Source organism: Xiphophorus maculatus, chromosome 17 (genome assembly GCF_002775205.1).
Source record: "Xiphophorus maculatus strain JP 163 A chromosome 17, X_maculatus-5.0-male, whole genome shotgun sequence".
Taxonomy (NCBI): Eukaryota; Metazoa; Chordata; class Actinopteri; order Cyprinodontiformes; family Poeciliidae; genus Xiphophorus; species Xiphophorus maculatus.
In genome coordinates, this window is record NC_036459.1 from 18,747,960 (window position 1) to 18,763,941 (window position 15,982).

The 15,982-nt window shown below is 40.8% G+C and overlaps 1 protein-coding gene across 1 annotated transcript in view; it reads left to right on the plus strand.

Moving 5' to 3' along the window:
• Positions 1-977: 977 nt before the first annotated feature.
• podxl (podocalyxin like) overlaps positions 978-15,982 on the plus strand; it is a 29,610-nt gene continuing 14,605 nt past the window's right edge. Inside the window, exon 1 of the mRNA XM_014472163.2 lies at positions 978-1,493. Coding sequence (XP_014327649.1) covers positions 1,451-1,493 — 43 coding nt within the window. The 5' untranslated portion in view covers positions 978-1,450. The remainder of the gene's footprint in view (positions 1,494-15,982) is intronic.

Genomic DNA, 15,982 nt, shown 5'->3' on the forward strand with positions numbered 1-15,982 from the left:
GATCAAATTTTAGGTTTGGCATAACTGACTGGATTAACAAAAGCAGGTAATTCCTGTCAAGCATCTCGACTGTAGATGAGTCACTGTGTAATGTCACAGGCCGGTGCTGATGCAAGGAAGGACAGTCAGAGGACAAAATTAAAGGATGATTCCTTTCATTTTAATTTGACTGTTATGTTTTTCTCCATATCTTTCTTTTTCTAAAGTTTTGCTGTTTTCTTTGGAAATTAAGCATTTTATATGTGAATATGGACCAATGAAACTCATTATAGCTTTTATAGAACTTAAACCTTTCCACATTCTGTCTCACTACAACCTCCAGCTGTACTTTATGAAATGTTATGTGACAGACAAACAAGTAGCATAATAGTATAGTGTAAAAAAGACAATGTTTTGCTTTTTTTCTTGTTTTTCATAACAACAATTGGAACTTAATTTCTGCCAATAAAGAACAATTCAAAGTTCAACAGGAAATTATGAAAGCCATAATTTTGACAGATTATATTCAGATTCTGAATCATAATTATGAGATAGGAAGTTACACTGTTTCTTTAAGAAGACTTGATAATACATGCAAGCCTTCCAGAGGAGCCAAAAAGTTTGGACTCTTGAAACTCAGGAATTTAAATGTTTTTTTATTTTTATTTTTTATTACTTCTGAGATTAATTGCAAAATTGTCTTGTTTTTTCTAGAAAATTTGCAACTTTTCAAACTCGGATCTTTCCTTGTTTTTCCTAGAATATTTCTGATTTTTTTTTTTTAGCAGAAATGCGCTCCTAATTTTCATTTTTCCATCTTGGGTTGCTTGAATCCGCTGCCATATTCTCCAGATCGGATCACATCAGTGCTGATGTGACTTCACCCCACGCCCTGGAGGAACGGACCGTTTTAGAACTGAATCCAAACCAAGGGGAACACATTGTCTCCTGGCTTCCTTTGTTATTCAAAGTGTCCCAGCAGCAGCAGAAAGTCCAGGAGCAGTGGGATTGGACTGCTCTGGGTCAGCCCCTGCTTCTCATGATAAGGAAGGCAGGGCCGAGCTGCTGCTCTGCAAACAACTCAACTCTTTGGAGGAGAGCGGGGTCGGCTGGAGCACAATACGGGACGGAGCCTCTGTGGGAGAGCGACTGAAGAACAACGGGGCAGCCAAGGAGACCACAGAAATACTCTTCCCCCAAATCCCCAAGTCCGCACAGAGAGAGGAGACAAAGACGGTGCAGAGAGCAACAAAAGAATTCTTTGCTTTCAGTCCAGTACCAAAAGAAACAACTAAAAAAAAAACAATAAGCTGAGCAAGATCATTTTCCCTTCAGAACCAAATTGAAGGAGAAAGGCGTGACAGTTGCATTTGTAATCAGAGCAACATCTCCAAAAACCAAGGTGAGGGCCAGAGGAGCTGTGCTGCATGAAGGACGGATCCATCTGGAGGAAGACGAGCTCAGAGACAGGATGAGGGCGACGCTGACCGTCACCTGGCTGCTGCTTTCACTGAGTGAGTACACAACCACACCAGCTACACGGCTCACGTTTCAGCACCCGTTCTCCAGAGGGGTCAGGGTGTGACGGAGCATGCAGGATGTGCATCACTGCTGGGCAGCAACAGGTGTGCATCGGATGAGTTTGGCTGCAGCACACGCTGTGAAGTGTTCCCACAACATCCTACTTCAATCTTCTGACTTCTCATGTCGTCCAAAACAGATTCTCAGTTAAAATTGGACAAAAACATAACATAAAGTACAAATTTATGTAATCAAAAAACACTTTTTCTGTACATTCGTACTTGGAATCCTACCATCACATTTCAGAAACGTTTACACAAAGTGAAAAGTTTTGGATTAATTCACTTAAAATATGTGAATGTGGGGTTCATCTGAGAGGCTGTGGGTGGAGGTGGGTGGAGGTGTGGGAGCAATGCTAACAAGTTGTGATTATTGTGGTGCAGTATAGAGGTGCAGTTGTTTCATAATAAGTATATTGATAAATCTTTCAGATTTTGCAGATGGTTTAATTATTATTGACAAAATATAAACTTTGCAAAGTTCGGTAGAGAGTGGAGAGTTTGATACTAAATTAGTAGTGCTTGATCCTTGCCTTATTAAGCCATATTATATATATATATATATATATATATATATATATATATATATATATATATATATATATATATATAAAACGATCTGAAGTGCGGAGTGTATTTGTGATCAGCCTCCCTCTCTAATGATTTGTCTCTATCAGAATCACATAGATACTGAAATCCTAGTCACACAGATTCTCTACTGGATTTAGGACCGAAGCTTCAGGAATTCGCTGTTATCTAAACGATTCCATGATCTAAACTATTCCGTTGTCTCTGGCTGTAAGTGTTGGAGTGTTGTCCTGCTGGTGGCTGAGCCTCAGTCCCAGTCTTCAGTCTGCAGCTTCCAGCAGATTTTCCTCCAGGATGGGTGTGTATTTATCTCCAACAACTTCCCATGAGCCATCAGCAGCTCTGTCTCTGATGAGGAAACGCCGTGTTACTTCCACTGCTATGTGCATTGTGAGCGCATGGCAGTGGTGATGTGCAGTGTTTGTTTTCTACCACACATTAGGATCTAGGACAACATGATGGGTCCTCTGTGTGGCTCATGGCTAGTGGAAAACTGTTAAAACTTGAGCTGTGGATCTCTGCAGCTCCTCCAGAGTTAACCAGTTGCTTCTCATTAATGCTCTCCTTGCACATGGGGATTGGTTCAGCTGAGCCTCCATGTCTGTGTGGGTTCATATTGGGCCCATGTGGGATGTTGTGTCAGAAGCTAGTCCCGCTTTAAGCTTCATGATGCTGCTCGGTCAACAGCTGGGTTTATGCTGAGATTAAATGACACACAGGTGGATTATTTACTAACTAGTTGATCGCTGAAGTCAGTTCTGGATTTTAGGCGTTAAATACATGTCACATTTTACAGGTTTTCTTTCCTTGTTTGCACAATTACACTCTACTTTGTGTTATTCATCCTTTAAAATTTCAATAATACATTCAGGATTGTGGCTGCAAAAGGAAAAAAAATGTTTCTGAAATGTTAGGAAACGTCTGGAATCCTCATATGTCAGGAACGTCAGGAATTAAAGCTTTAACTCTGCAGAAAAAATGTAACATTAAGTACAAACAATTAATCTAGTTCAGATTTTTTGATTGTTTTTTGCTCCTTGATCAGACCATACAGTTAAGTAGGATCTCGACATCATCCCACCATGATGGGATGATGTCCATGGCTCCTCCCTCTGAAAACACACAGACACACACATGCCAAGACCAAAGATCTTGAATAATGATGCCACCCCCCAACCCACCCTCTCCCTTCACCCGCTCTCTCCTGCCTGAAAGGCAAACGAAGAGCTTTTCTTTAATTATGCACCTGCCACTCTGTCTCTGCTGCTGCAGCTGAATTCAGAGAGGAGGCTTTTATTTTCCCAACATGGAGGGAGCCGAAGCAACATTCTGTCTGAAGGTGGTCAGCACTTTCCTGTGAGAGAGTCAAGCCGGCAATGAGAGCACACATCTGTGAATGTTTGCTTAACGTGGTTATCACATGGAGGTGATAACAGTTCCCTTAAATAGGTAACGTCTCCTTCTCGGAAAGTTTGAAATGAAAACAGAGTCAGGATAACAAGCTGCCTGGTGGAGAGGAAACTGCTACAACTGAAACCAGAAAACTCTCTCTCATTATTCTGACATTTAGCAAATACATTCTTTTTTTTGCTAATCCTCACTGACATGAGACAAGAAAAGTTTGTTCTGATTTCATGTCAGACCCGTGAAAACTAGTCATGTGTTTTTTGAAACAGTGTATGTAAACCTCTGGTTTCAGCTGTTCTACATGGTTCATTCCTGTAACTCTGAGATGTTTTTAGGCTCATAACTATTTTGTACCTTTTAGAACAGTGACAACATTTTTAAAATACAGTTCAGTGATGTAAGGAGGAGAGTGTGATATGGTACATTATCCTGTTGCTGCTTAAGTCTCACTGCAGTCTTGACTCACTGATAACTGACGTATGCATACATTTTTTTTTACGTTGCGTCTCTTTATTCTGGCAAAAATCAGGTTTTTGAGCAAATATATATTCTTTATGCCTTTTGGACTGTTTCACATAGACAAAAACAAGCAGAAGAAAACTGTATTTGTGTTTGCATGTGTAGATGGGAAAATGGAGCTTTAGGGTCCCACGCATTACTGACTGCGACAAGTAACGCGCCAGTATATTCACATACCTCCTTTGACAAGAATCCAAATCCACATTGCCTCTTTTTTTTTTTATAAACTTCATACTCTAATAGAGCTATTTAGAGCTAGTTCAAACTATATATCTGTCCACATACATGACCCTCCTGGCGCCATGTTTATGTCCTAACCGGAAGTCGTGCTTGTTTTGAAGCAATCTGATTGGCTGACATAGGTTTTAGGTTTGCGCCACACTGCCCCCTATGGGTTTGGCATGTTTAAAAGCAATGGGTGGATTTGTGGGGGTTCACAAGGATGGAAACTTTTGCCAAACCGATCCTTTGTCAAACTGAATTTCTTTTAACGATGTAGCGGAGATATTTATTTTTAGAAAGATCTGTCAAACATGGCCAAGGCTGTTTAGCTTTAGTTGAAAATATAGCTAAAGAAAATTTCTAAATCATTCATCATCAACATCTAGATTTTGTATTGTAAAGCCTTTCATCCAGAAGTAAAAGTTTTACAATGGGTTTTTAGCATTCCTTAGACGTTTTAGCTTGATTAGAGGGCTGGTTTGTGTGAAAACTAAGCATAAAACTAAGAAAGTTGAGCTATACGGTCATACCTCTCTTAGCTCAGTGGGTATTTTACCAGGCTAGCCATTACAATAATACAGCATAGGTCCAGACCTTTTTATGTGTAACAGTTATAAATGTATTATTCTAAATTAATCCCAAAGACCACTTCAGACCTCACAGGTTCATCTGGGTCTGAATTTAGACAAAACATCCTTTCATCTACACCTGATTATCCAGGCAGGGTCACAGAGGGACTGATTTCTACCTCCAATTTCATCAACACACTTACCTAGCAACAGTTAGCCACTGCAGCCATGTGTGACACTGAAATAGAAAGTTGTGTATCATCTGCATATAAACAACTGCAGGTGATGAAGTAGTTTTGTACAGTGTGAGCTCAGGGGAGCCATCTGGGAAACTGCAAGAACAATAGACACTAAGTTGCCGAAAATCACCAACCTTAATGGATATGCATGCATAGTTTTTAGAACATATTAATGGCAAGTAGAGCCAACAGAACGCTGAGAAAGAAAGAAAAAAACTGTTTACAATGCAGATTTAATTTTAAATTCTAATAACTTGAATTCATAAATCTAAATACACAGAACCTGTTCAGGGTTGCATACAAACATACACACAGATATTTTACTGTAAAAAGGATTACTGGTTCCAAATATCTTTTGTCTCATTTTGGGAGACTTCATTGTACTAAACCAGATTTTCCTCAACGTTCTCTGCTTCAGCTGAGAAACGGCGGGACGGAAACTCCTTGTTAAACAATGAGCAGCTTCCGCAGCGCTGTGCCTCCCCTCTCCTGAACGGCTGAGTGGTTCAGCCACAGGGTCTTCAACGAGCTAACAGCTTTAAACTGTGTGGGTAACTTATTGTATGGACACTTTCTTTCCTCTGTATCAATTCTTCAGATATCTGTAGCCAACAGCCTGACAAAAAGTTTTGGAAGACGAACTAATTGTTGGTTTTTCATGACTTCCACCAGTCGATTTAGGGTAATACTTTGAATTCATTACCTATGAATAATCGAAAAAGTGAAAATTAGGGATGCATTGATCCGATATCAATATCTGTATCGGTCACAATACTGAAAAAAAAATCTACATCAGGTATCAGTGACAATGTGCCCGATCCGTAAGGACAGATCTATTCAGTATAATTCTATGCTTTGAGCGCTGGGTGATGTCACGCTTTATGTTTTATTTTGCATTATATTTAGAATTCCTAATTGCACTTTCTGAACCATTTGAAAGAAGGTTTGTTGAAGTTTATTTTTACATATTAGGTCTATTGTTTCAGTCAGTTTCGTTATTATTTATTTTACATTGTCAGTTCTAATCCTAACTGCTCTGACCGAACAGATGAAAGTTGTTCTGTCAGGAAAGAAACAGGAATTTCTTTTAATGTTGTAAGGTCTGAGTCTTTTTTAAAAATCAATTCCTAGGGTGAATTTCAGTCACCCTAGAACAAAAGTTCTAAGTTGTCCATTGTATTTGGTCAAAATGCTACGTTTTGGTCTCATCTGAACAGAGCTTCCTCTTCCTCGTGTTTGGTGTGTTTTCAACATTGCTGATGCTGAGGCCAGAAATTCTAGTTTTTACTTTGGAAAAATAAAAATTCTTCTTTCTATTGCTACATAAAAGCAGGAGTCAGAAAAAGAGAACACAGGAAGCCGAATTAAACAGGTGAAAATTAAGCCTTGATTGTAAGTTTTAACTTCTAGTCCGATTTAAGTGAAACATAAGTGTTTCACTTAACTGTTTTAAAGCAAACTTGGTTTTCAGCTGGTTATGTAGCTGAAAAACAAAGGGAAGCTTTGGAGGGCAGAGGCGACTTCCTTAAAGACCCAAGCTGCACCGCTGAACATAAGGTGATGTCATAGCATCAATAAATGGGAAGTAGTGAGGAGTTTGACAACAGAGCAGTGCCATAACTTATCAGCACCTCCAGGACTTCCTAACCCCATCCACACACTCTTTCTTTAGCATCAGCTGCTTCACAACTCATCCACTTCCTACACGATAACAGGCAGCTGGGCTTTACGGCCTGTAAGGACCACCGCCATGATGTTAGGGGGGAGAATGGGGGGTCTCTGACTGGCATCTGTTTAGTGGCTGAACTGGGAGAGACAGGGGAAACAATAGAAGGGAGCAGAACAAACCTTATCAACATCCTGACTCCAGAAAAGGAAGGGCGTCCAGGCAGGAGACGACAGTGTGGGCCCAGAGCCTCTCCTTTGATATCAGACACTGCCGGTCACTCAGCATCTGCAGCTGATTTTTGAGCTCATCCATCTTTCAATCTGCAGAAGCACCGGCATAATAAGGAAATCAGCTCCTGGTTTTTCCTCCCCACTAAACCAAGTTATGTTACGACAAACTGGGTCTCATGCTTGATTAAAAATAACTACAGCTTGGTGCCTCAACTGTAAGTTTCTACAGCTGTAGAAAAAACAGCCGTACCTGTCAGTGTTAACGAGCACGAATGAAACCACGAGAACTGAAATAGAGACAAGGATTTTGTTAACTGAAAGAAATAAAAATGTTAATTAATAGGGAAAAACTGAAATTAGAGCTTTTGTTTTTCTATTTATGAATCTCTTTGTTAGCCGATCAAACTGATGTGATTTTTTTTTTTTTTTTTTTACACACAAGCAGTTTATGGCACTCCATATTCCTCCTGGCAGTACTGCAAAATTACAGTAAAAGTTGGGACAAAACTTTAATAGATTTTTTGAAAATAGTGAGTATTCAATGTAAACACAAAGCATGAATAAAACTAAAACTACTATTATAACTAATAAAAACTAAATGGCAATATTTAACTAGTAATATCTAATAAAACCATCCAAACCCATTCTAAGAACTCATTAAATCTAACTGAACTGGAAAAAATGTATCAACAAAATAAAACTAAACTATGATGAAAAACCCAAAACTGTTTAAACCCTGGTACTTCTTTTTTATTATGTCCAGAGGACTCCAAAGCACTTCTCACAACATTTAGTTGTGATTGTTGGTAAGCTACCAGCCACAGCTGCTCTGAGACAGTCTGACAGCAGCGCCACCTGTTAGGCCCTCTGACCAACACCAGCAGGCAAGGCGGGTGTTGTGAAGTGTCTTCCCCAAAGACAACCACAGGGACAGACTGGGGTTCAAACCGGCACCCCACGTGTTACAAGAAAAACTCCTTCCTCCATCTCCATGCTTCTTATGAAAGTATTTTTATGTGCTAATATAGCAGTGATCACGTAGAACGTTTCCAGTCGGTGTCCTTTAAGCTGCTACAATCAGCCAAAACAGGCAAAGTCTGACTCTCTGTTGGAGGATTTATTCCTTGTTCTAAAAACTGCAATCAGCTGGAATGTAAACAAATGACTCTGAGCCCATTAGATGAGCCAACATCCAACCTGACTCTGTGCTCTCTGTGAATTCTCTCCAGTCAGCCTGTCCTGCAGGGAGGAACCGCTGCTATGTGGAAATCACTTTGCAGCGCTGCAGACCTTCACCCTGCAGACCCTTCCTCCACCCGACATGCCAAACTCCTCAGCCAGGTGGATGCTTATCAGCACTGCGGCTGGTACCGTCATGGACCCACAGCCTCCTCCTCATTCCTCACCTCTCCCCCATCCCTCACTCCCAGCTCTGTCAGCATTGGCTCAACCCACCTCCCCACTTCTCAGCTTTTAAGAACAACACGACTGCTTCATTAGCTCTGGGATAATGCATGTGTGGGAGACGTGCCCAACCACACTTTGCAGCTCATTTAGCGTTCGTATATTGCACAGACTGAGGAGAACCTGAAACAGCAGCAGGCAGTGGCTGCAGTGGCACAGAGACAGCTGGGAAATGTTGCAGATTTTCAGTATCCTGAAAATCTGTAATTCCAGAGTGGTGCAGAAAAAGACTGACAGCTCATTTAACTTCAAGCCTTCACAGTTCATTTGTTGAATAGGTTGGATAAACACAGGGCACATTTACAGCTCCCTGCAAAAACACTGATTACACTCCTTCACATTGCTCCTACGGCAACCACACACACATGGATTAAAAAAAAAAATTATATGCAGGGATTCACAGATCCACTGTTTGCACTTCCGATGCCGATACTGATATCTGAGGTTTGGTATCGGCTCATGAAGATCCGATACAGATGCAGACAGTATGGATCAGACACATTGTCATGATACCCAGCTAGAATGTTTTTCAATACCAATATAAATATTAATATTGGATCAGGCCCTCTCTAATAATTTTACAAAAGCAAAATAAAATCTGAAAAGTGTGGAGACATGATTTTACTTTCTGATTGGCAGTCAGGAAAAAAGTCTGCATCAGTAGAGAAGAGTTAGCAGAAAATAAAGACTGAAGAACCTGATGCTGGGAGGACAGCCATTCTGTCTGGAGCATGGTGAAACACGGTGGTGGCAGCATCATGCTTTGGGATGTCTTTCCTCCAGGAGTAAAGGGAGGCAGGTCAGAAACTGGGCTGGAGGTTCACCTTCCAGCAAGACAAAGAACTCCAAGCCTGCAGTCAGATCCTCTGTGAAATGAGACTTTGGATCAAAGCAGCTTCATGTGTTAAAGTGGCCTAGTTAAAGTCTGGGCCTAAAACTAATTTTGCACTTCTTTGCTTTGGTTTATCATATAAAATCACAATGACACATTAACGTTTGTGGTTAAAATGTGTAAAGTGGGGAACTGTATCTGTGAACAGGATTGGTTTCAGATAACTGGAGCCGTCAGTTAAAAGTAACGACTGTGGAAATAAATGGCACATTTTGGGCCATTAAGGTGCAGGACAGGAGAAAGATTTCAACATCACCAACAGGGAGCTGCTTTCATGATCTGATGCTGCCAAACGTTAAAGAAAAAAAACTTATGAGTACATGACATATTAATCTGTTTTAAGCAACAACAAACTCCTTCCTGTTTCTAAGCAGAACATCAGAGAGCTGACTGCAGTCAGAGGAGTCAGACCTGCTGCTGTCATTACTGTCGACTGAGCAGTTCAGAGCAATGAAACCTGCTTTCTTCTTCATTTCTTCCTTGCTAATATTTACAGGATGAACAACATGGCTTTCACAAGAATGGAAAATTCAAGCAGCATAAGTTCAATTCAGTTTAATCCAATTCAGTTCAGTTCAGTTGAGTTCAGTTCAATAAAATCAATTCAATTTAATTTGAATCAGTTTATTTCAATTGAGTTCCATTTACTCAGTTCAATTCAGTTCAGTTCAGTTCAATTCATTCAGTTCACAGTTGAGTTCAGTTCTATTTAACTCAATTCAAAAATATTATATTTATTTCTCCCAAAAGGAAAATAAATGTTGCCTCATTTAACTCATATCATCCAAGCAACTTCAAAGAGGTTTTGTAGGTGGTGATGCAGTGGGCAGGAAGAATCTCCTGTAGCAGTCAGTCTTGCAGCGACTCTGAATAGGCCTCTGACTGAAGACTGAGCTCTATGACAGTCTAGTAGTTGTCATGACATGCTAACAACTTCAGGAGCAGAGACGATATTTTACAGTAACATGTCCTGAGTGACTCCAGCTCTGCTGATCCACCTCATTTGCTTTTGCTGTCTCTCTGGCCACATGCTCAGAAAGCCAATTAGAAATTGTGGAATCGAAGATTCCTCGAGTGGAACTTTTCTCCTTTTAGTCACATGATTGGTAGTTCTCAGAAACACTGAAGGTGTGCGGCCGGTGCAGACATCAGAACCTCTGAAGTTCTTCCCGCTCTGCGTTGAGTTTAAACTCTTCCTGTCGTCTACAATTAGCTTAACGAAGCAGCTTCACAACATTTCTCACCGGACAAACCAGCCTGAGTGGAAACATCAGTCATATCAGGGACATTGTCAGTCATTATCAGACAACAATACAACATGAAGACAGAACTCCCTGCAGTATAAATAAAACATGCTGTTATGTATCCAGCTGTAGAATATCATTCATATTCATCACATCCAATCATATATTTCTGTTAATTTTGATTATTATGGCTTACAGATATTGAAAATGTGACATCAATGTTTTTTGAATATTATGAGACCCAAAAAAGAAATGTTGTAATATAGAAATATTATTCCTTGTCCTACACAGTCACACCAGTAACATCAGCTCCCTGCTAAAGCAGCGGATCACTGAGCGCTGTATCCAAATACATCAACTGAAAGTTGAGCGGAAGGAGAAAATGTCATCAAATGTTTTGAGGAGATTCATAAGTTTTGGCATCCACACATAGAACATCCAGAACATTCCTACTGTGGAGTCGGCAAAATGAGTGCAAAGCAAATATTCAGAGAGCAGATGTAGAGCACATATGTACATTTGGGCAGGCTCATATTTCTGTACTTAAAATCTTCTACTTATTATTGTTATGCAATATTTTAATATTCTGAGAAACTGGATTATGTGTTTTCATTGCCTTTAAGACAATCATCAAAATGAACATAAACAAACATTCAGAATGCATCATTATGTTTAGTACATCAGTATGAGATTCATATCAATTTAGATTATTAAAATAAAATTTGTTTTTTTAAATATTCAAATTTTTTGAAGTGCAATTATATTCTAAATGAAACAAATAAAAATGGGGGTTTGTCTTACTGCTAAAATTAAAATTGTTATATTTTGCAACTCTCAGGCACCAAAAAAATAACATGTAATTTAAAAGATGGCAGAACATCAGTTTGAATAAAATGTGCTTTTAAAACCCTGTGTGCTGCAGAGAAATCCAAAATTAACTGTGTTCACAATATAATTGGCATAAAAATGTTTTATTCATACATCAGCTTGTGCCATCTACTGGCTTCACATTATTACACTAATATTATAATAAGGATGTAATAGAACAGACTTATGAAAATTATCTGGTGAAAGTCTCCCAGCCCTGCAGGCCCAGCGGGTAACAAGTCCGTCCGTCTGTCTGTCTGCGTTCTGATCCAGTGGTTTCCTCTGAACCCGGAGACGTTAACGCTGATCAGAGTCTGAAGTCGAACAAAATCCCAAACCAAGCAATCTGCTTCCTGTCAGACAGCTGAGCCAAGAGAAGAGCCAGAGAAAGGACAGAGAGGCACTTCCCACAGCCAATCAGCTGGCAGGAACGAGGCCAGGCAGTAGCACACGATTATGATGTTTGATATAAGTTTGGTTTTATAATTATCCATAATGAAGTTCTTTGTTTTATTTGATAAAACTTCTTTCTGCGGTGGGATCTGATACAACAGGAAGACTTAGCGACTGTTCTGGATATTTGCTGCTCTCGCACAGCAAACAGAACATTTTCACATTTTGTCTCATTACACCCAGAAACACCAGCATGTTTTATTGGGTTGCTATGTGACGGTGGAAAGAAAATGACAACATTATGACATGATCAACATGTTGCAGCGAGTCGATGTTCAGTAGACGCAGTGCTGGCTGCAGGGTGCTGTGGGGTTCCGCTGGGTTCTCCAGGGTTCTATGATGATCTGTGGGGTTCTGCGGGGTTCTGTGAGGTTATGCAGGGTTCTGTGGGGTTCTGTGAGGTTCTGTAGGGTTCTCTGGATTCTGTGGGCTTCTGCAGGGTTCTGCTGGTGTCTATCAGGTTTCAAACAGATTTTTTTGCCCACTCTTCTTGGCAGACCTTCTTCTCGGTTTCTCCTGAAACCTTCCCCACAGCATGATGCTGCTATCACCACATTTCAGAGGAGTGATGTGTTCAGGGTGATGAACACTGTGAGATCTCCTCCACTAACAAGTCTTATGATGAGTGTGTTGTTGGTTTTCTCTCCGGGTTTTTCCCAAAAACAGAAATATGTTCAGTAGACCCAGCGTCCATGTTTTTTGATACTAAAAATTCACATTCACTAAGTAGGTAACTTTTCTTTTGTAAATTTCTCAAAATTTGTAATTGAGGAGCATTGCATGGCGCCCTGGTTTGAGTGGCACCCGCATACCGAGGCTTCAGACCTCAACGCGGCCGTCCTGAGGTGGACTTCCATCCTCGGTTCCTTTTGCGTGTGTCTTCCCCTGTTCCTGTCGGATTACTGCCAAATTAAACCACAAACACCGAAAAAGTTCACCCAAACAAATGTCCAGATGATGGGACTGCAGCTCACTTAGTTTTGGGAATTTTTATAGGACTGTAATGAATTTAAAGCCAAATATAAAGCCTGAGTTTGTTGTCTGTGTTGTTGCTTCCTTGGCATTAATTTTAATCAAACTCAACCCAAAAAAACTCAACCCAAAATGGACGTTGGGATCATCTGACATTTCTTCACAAAGGGAAATCATTTTAACAGTAGTGAAATAAACACACACACACATGCACACCCCCTCAGTGGCTATAGAAACACCAATGACCCCAAAATGGACTGGGTTCATTGGACATATTTTTTTGTGGGGAAACTGGAGTACCCAGAGAAAACCCATACAGAGGCTACAGACCTCAACATGGCCGCCCCAAGGTGGACTTCGAAAGAACTGTAGAGGCTGAAATCAATTTAAATCGATGAAATATGAAGACGCTTTCCAAAAGTTGATAAAAGGATAAATTCCACAAATACCGGCTGCCGTAAATCCAGGAAGATGAGAATATTCTCTGTGTTGCTGGGAAGAAGTGGAATAAGGCACAGGTGACATCAGTGGGTGTCTCTCACATCTGCCTTATTCCACTTCTTCAGCAGGTCCTTTAAAATGGCCTTACCCTGGCTGGTGATCTTCTCTGGGCTCATGCTGAGGACTCTTCCTTCAATTTCAGTCTACAGTTTCTCAAACAGACGATCACCGATGGCATGAAATTTTTCTGCATGGTGGCTCAGTCCTGATCTTTCAACAATCCTCCTGATCAGATCACTGACAAGGGTTCTCATGGCCATTTTTTAATCTTCACTTCTTCAGTCTGTCCCTGGTTTTCCTCCTATTTGCTGCCGGACTCTGGAACACGTTCTTCTGATTCAGTCTCAGTGGGAGTTGTCTCTTCAGGGATTTCTGCTGGAGATTTTGCATTTGCACCAGAACCTGACGATGCTTCATCTCCTCCATGATCTCCTCTGAAGAGTTCCTCAACCACAGAGGCTTCAGACGACTCAGTTCCATCCAGGGCGGTCTCATCTTGGCTGACTGCACTCTGCACACGATCTCAGGCTGTGAACTGAGATCGTTTCTGGGTCACCATCAATTTACTCCCCCTGAACTTCAGCTCAAACTTTCCCTAAGAGCCGTTTAAGAATAGTACCAACATCCCCAAGAGACAAGTGAAAACCGGAAGCTTTAATGGCCTGCGCAATCAGGCAGTGTGTCAACAAAGACAATGAATCGTTCTCGTCTTCCTTTGTTTCCACTGAGGAAACTGGCTCCTCACCGTCCGTTTTAGTGGCCAGGTTTTCAGCTTAAATTCGGGATTTAAAAAATCTGTGTACGTTTCATTGTTGGACTGAATCGGAATTTTTTTAAACATTTTTTTTTACTTCCATCCTTTAAAGAAATAAAACTTCTCGTCCTGAAATATTTTTTTATTATAACGAAGATGAAGAGAGAGAAAAAAATATCAGCTCAAATTAAAGACGAAACCAAATAATTTTACATATTCATGAACCATATTTTCCACATTTTCAATTTCTTACGCAAAAATAATCCTAATTGAACAATATTCGTCATTCCTCCTGTAAACCAGCATAATGCATGTACATTTGTCATGAACTGTTGTGGTGAGTGGTGGTGAGGCAGACGCTGTAGACCCAGGACGCGATAACAAATGATTTTAATAATGAATGTCCATAATAATACAGTCCAACATGGTCCAAACAACGGGCGGCACGGCTCGACACCGGTAGCAACCGTTAACACAAAAGACGAGACGACGGACTGGGAACACAGATGACAGAGACTAGACGCCAAAAGAGACGAGGACCCAACAAAGACAGACACACAGGTGACACTAAATACACAGGAGGTAATTAGGGAACGAGAAACACCTGGGAGTAATGGAGGGGACAACAGGACAACACGGAGACACGAGACAGAAAACTCAAAATAAACACACAGAAAAACACGGAGCATGACAATGTTAAGGCATCCACCAGAACCAGGACGGTTCAGCTGTTTAGATCCTGTTAAAAATAATCTTTTTAGATTAAAAATCTTTCTGTAGCTAAATCTCGATATTTGCAGGACTTCTCCATAAAGCAGCCGTTTCTATAAAGCGGCTTTAACGTGGGCGAATCGTCCATATGCGTGACATCATAAGACTCTGTTGTGCGTTTGATGCCTGTGACGTATGAACGGACGTCATACGTCAGGGTCTGTATTTGCTCCTTCTGTTTCTCTAACCACTTTGAACTCGGTTTTTGCAGAGCCTGGATCACTTTTTGTTGAACAGAAATCTTGAAGTTTCTCCTCAAACTAGATACATATAGCGATATTATGGCTAGTAAAATTAATTTTGAAGATACGATCACCGTCAGCACCCTGAGGGGTATGATCCACCCTCTGTTCATCAACCTGACCTGGATGGAGTGGATGCGTCTGTCTACTGGAGACCCAGATCACAGAACCACCCGCGTTCTGGTCCAGATTTTTGGAGAAATCTTGGAGCTTTTTACATCCAAAGTTCTGGATTGTCTTCCAAAGGATAAGTGCTCCACTGAAGTTATCGCGGCCTTTGTTGGCAACAAGGTGCCAGAAGCGTTTGCAAAAGTTGCAAAGGTCTATGGAGACTTCAGTACCGAACACACTGACAGGTTAAATCAATTAATCGTAAAATATGTGGTCGATAGAGTCAGTTGCACTTCAGACTCCAGCGACCCTACGAGAAGTCTCCTCATGAATGCTATGGTTGAAGAAACTAAACTCATAGTAAAAGACCTTTTTGTTAGACTGCATGCTTCTGAAGAATCCAAGAGTGTTAAGAAGACTTCCTTCTTCTCAAAGCTCAAAGATCTTCCAGGGAAGATCAGGGGCTTCTTCTCCAATTTCTCTCGCAAACATTTGGCAAAGGTGGTTCCAATGCCAGAAAAACTGCAAACTTCTTCCACCGAAAAGATCCTGACCCTGGGCAGCGAGGTGGAAGAAAAGAGAAAGTCTGCAGGATATTCTGGCATCACACTGAAGCAATACTACAAACCGGCAGTTGAAAGATGTGCCAAAATGAGAGAGAATTCTTCCCCCATGGCAGCCTTCGTTCATCCAGGGTTCCTGTCAACTG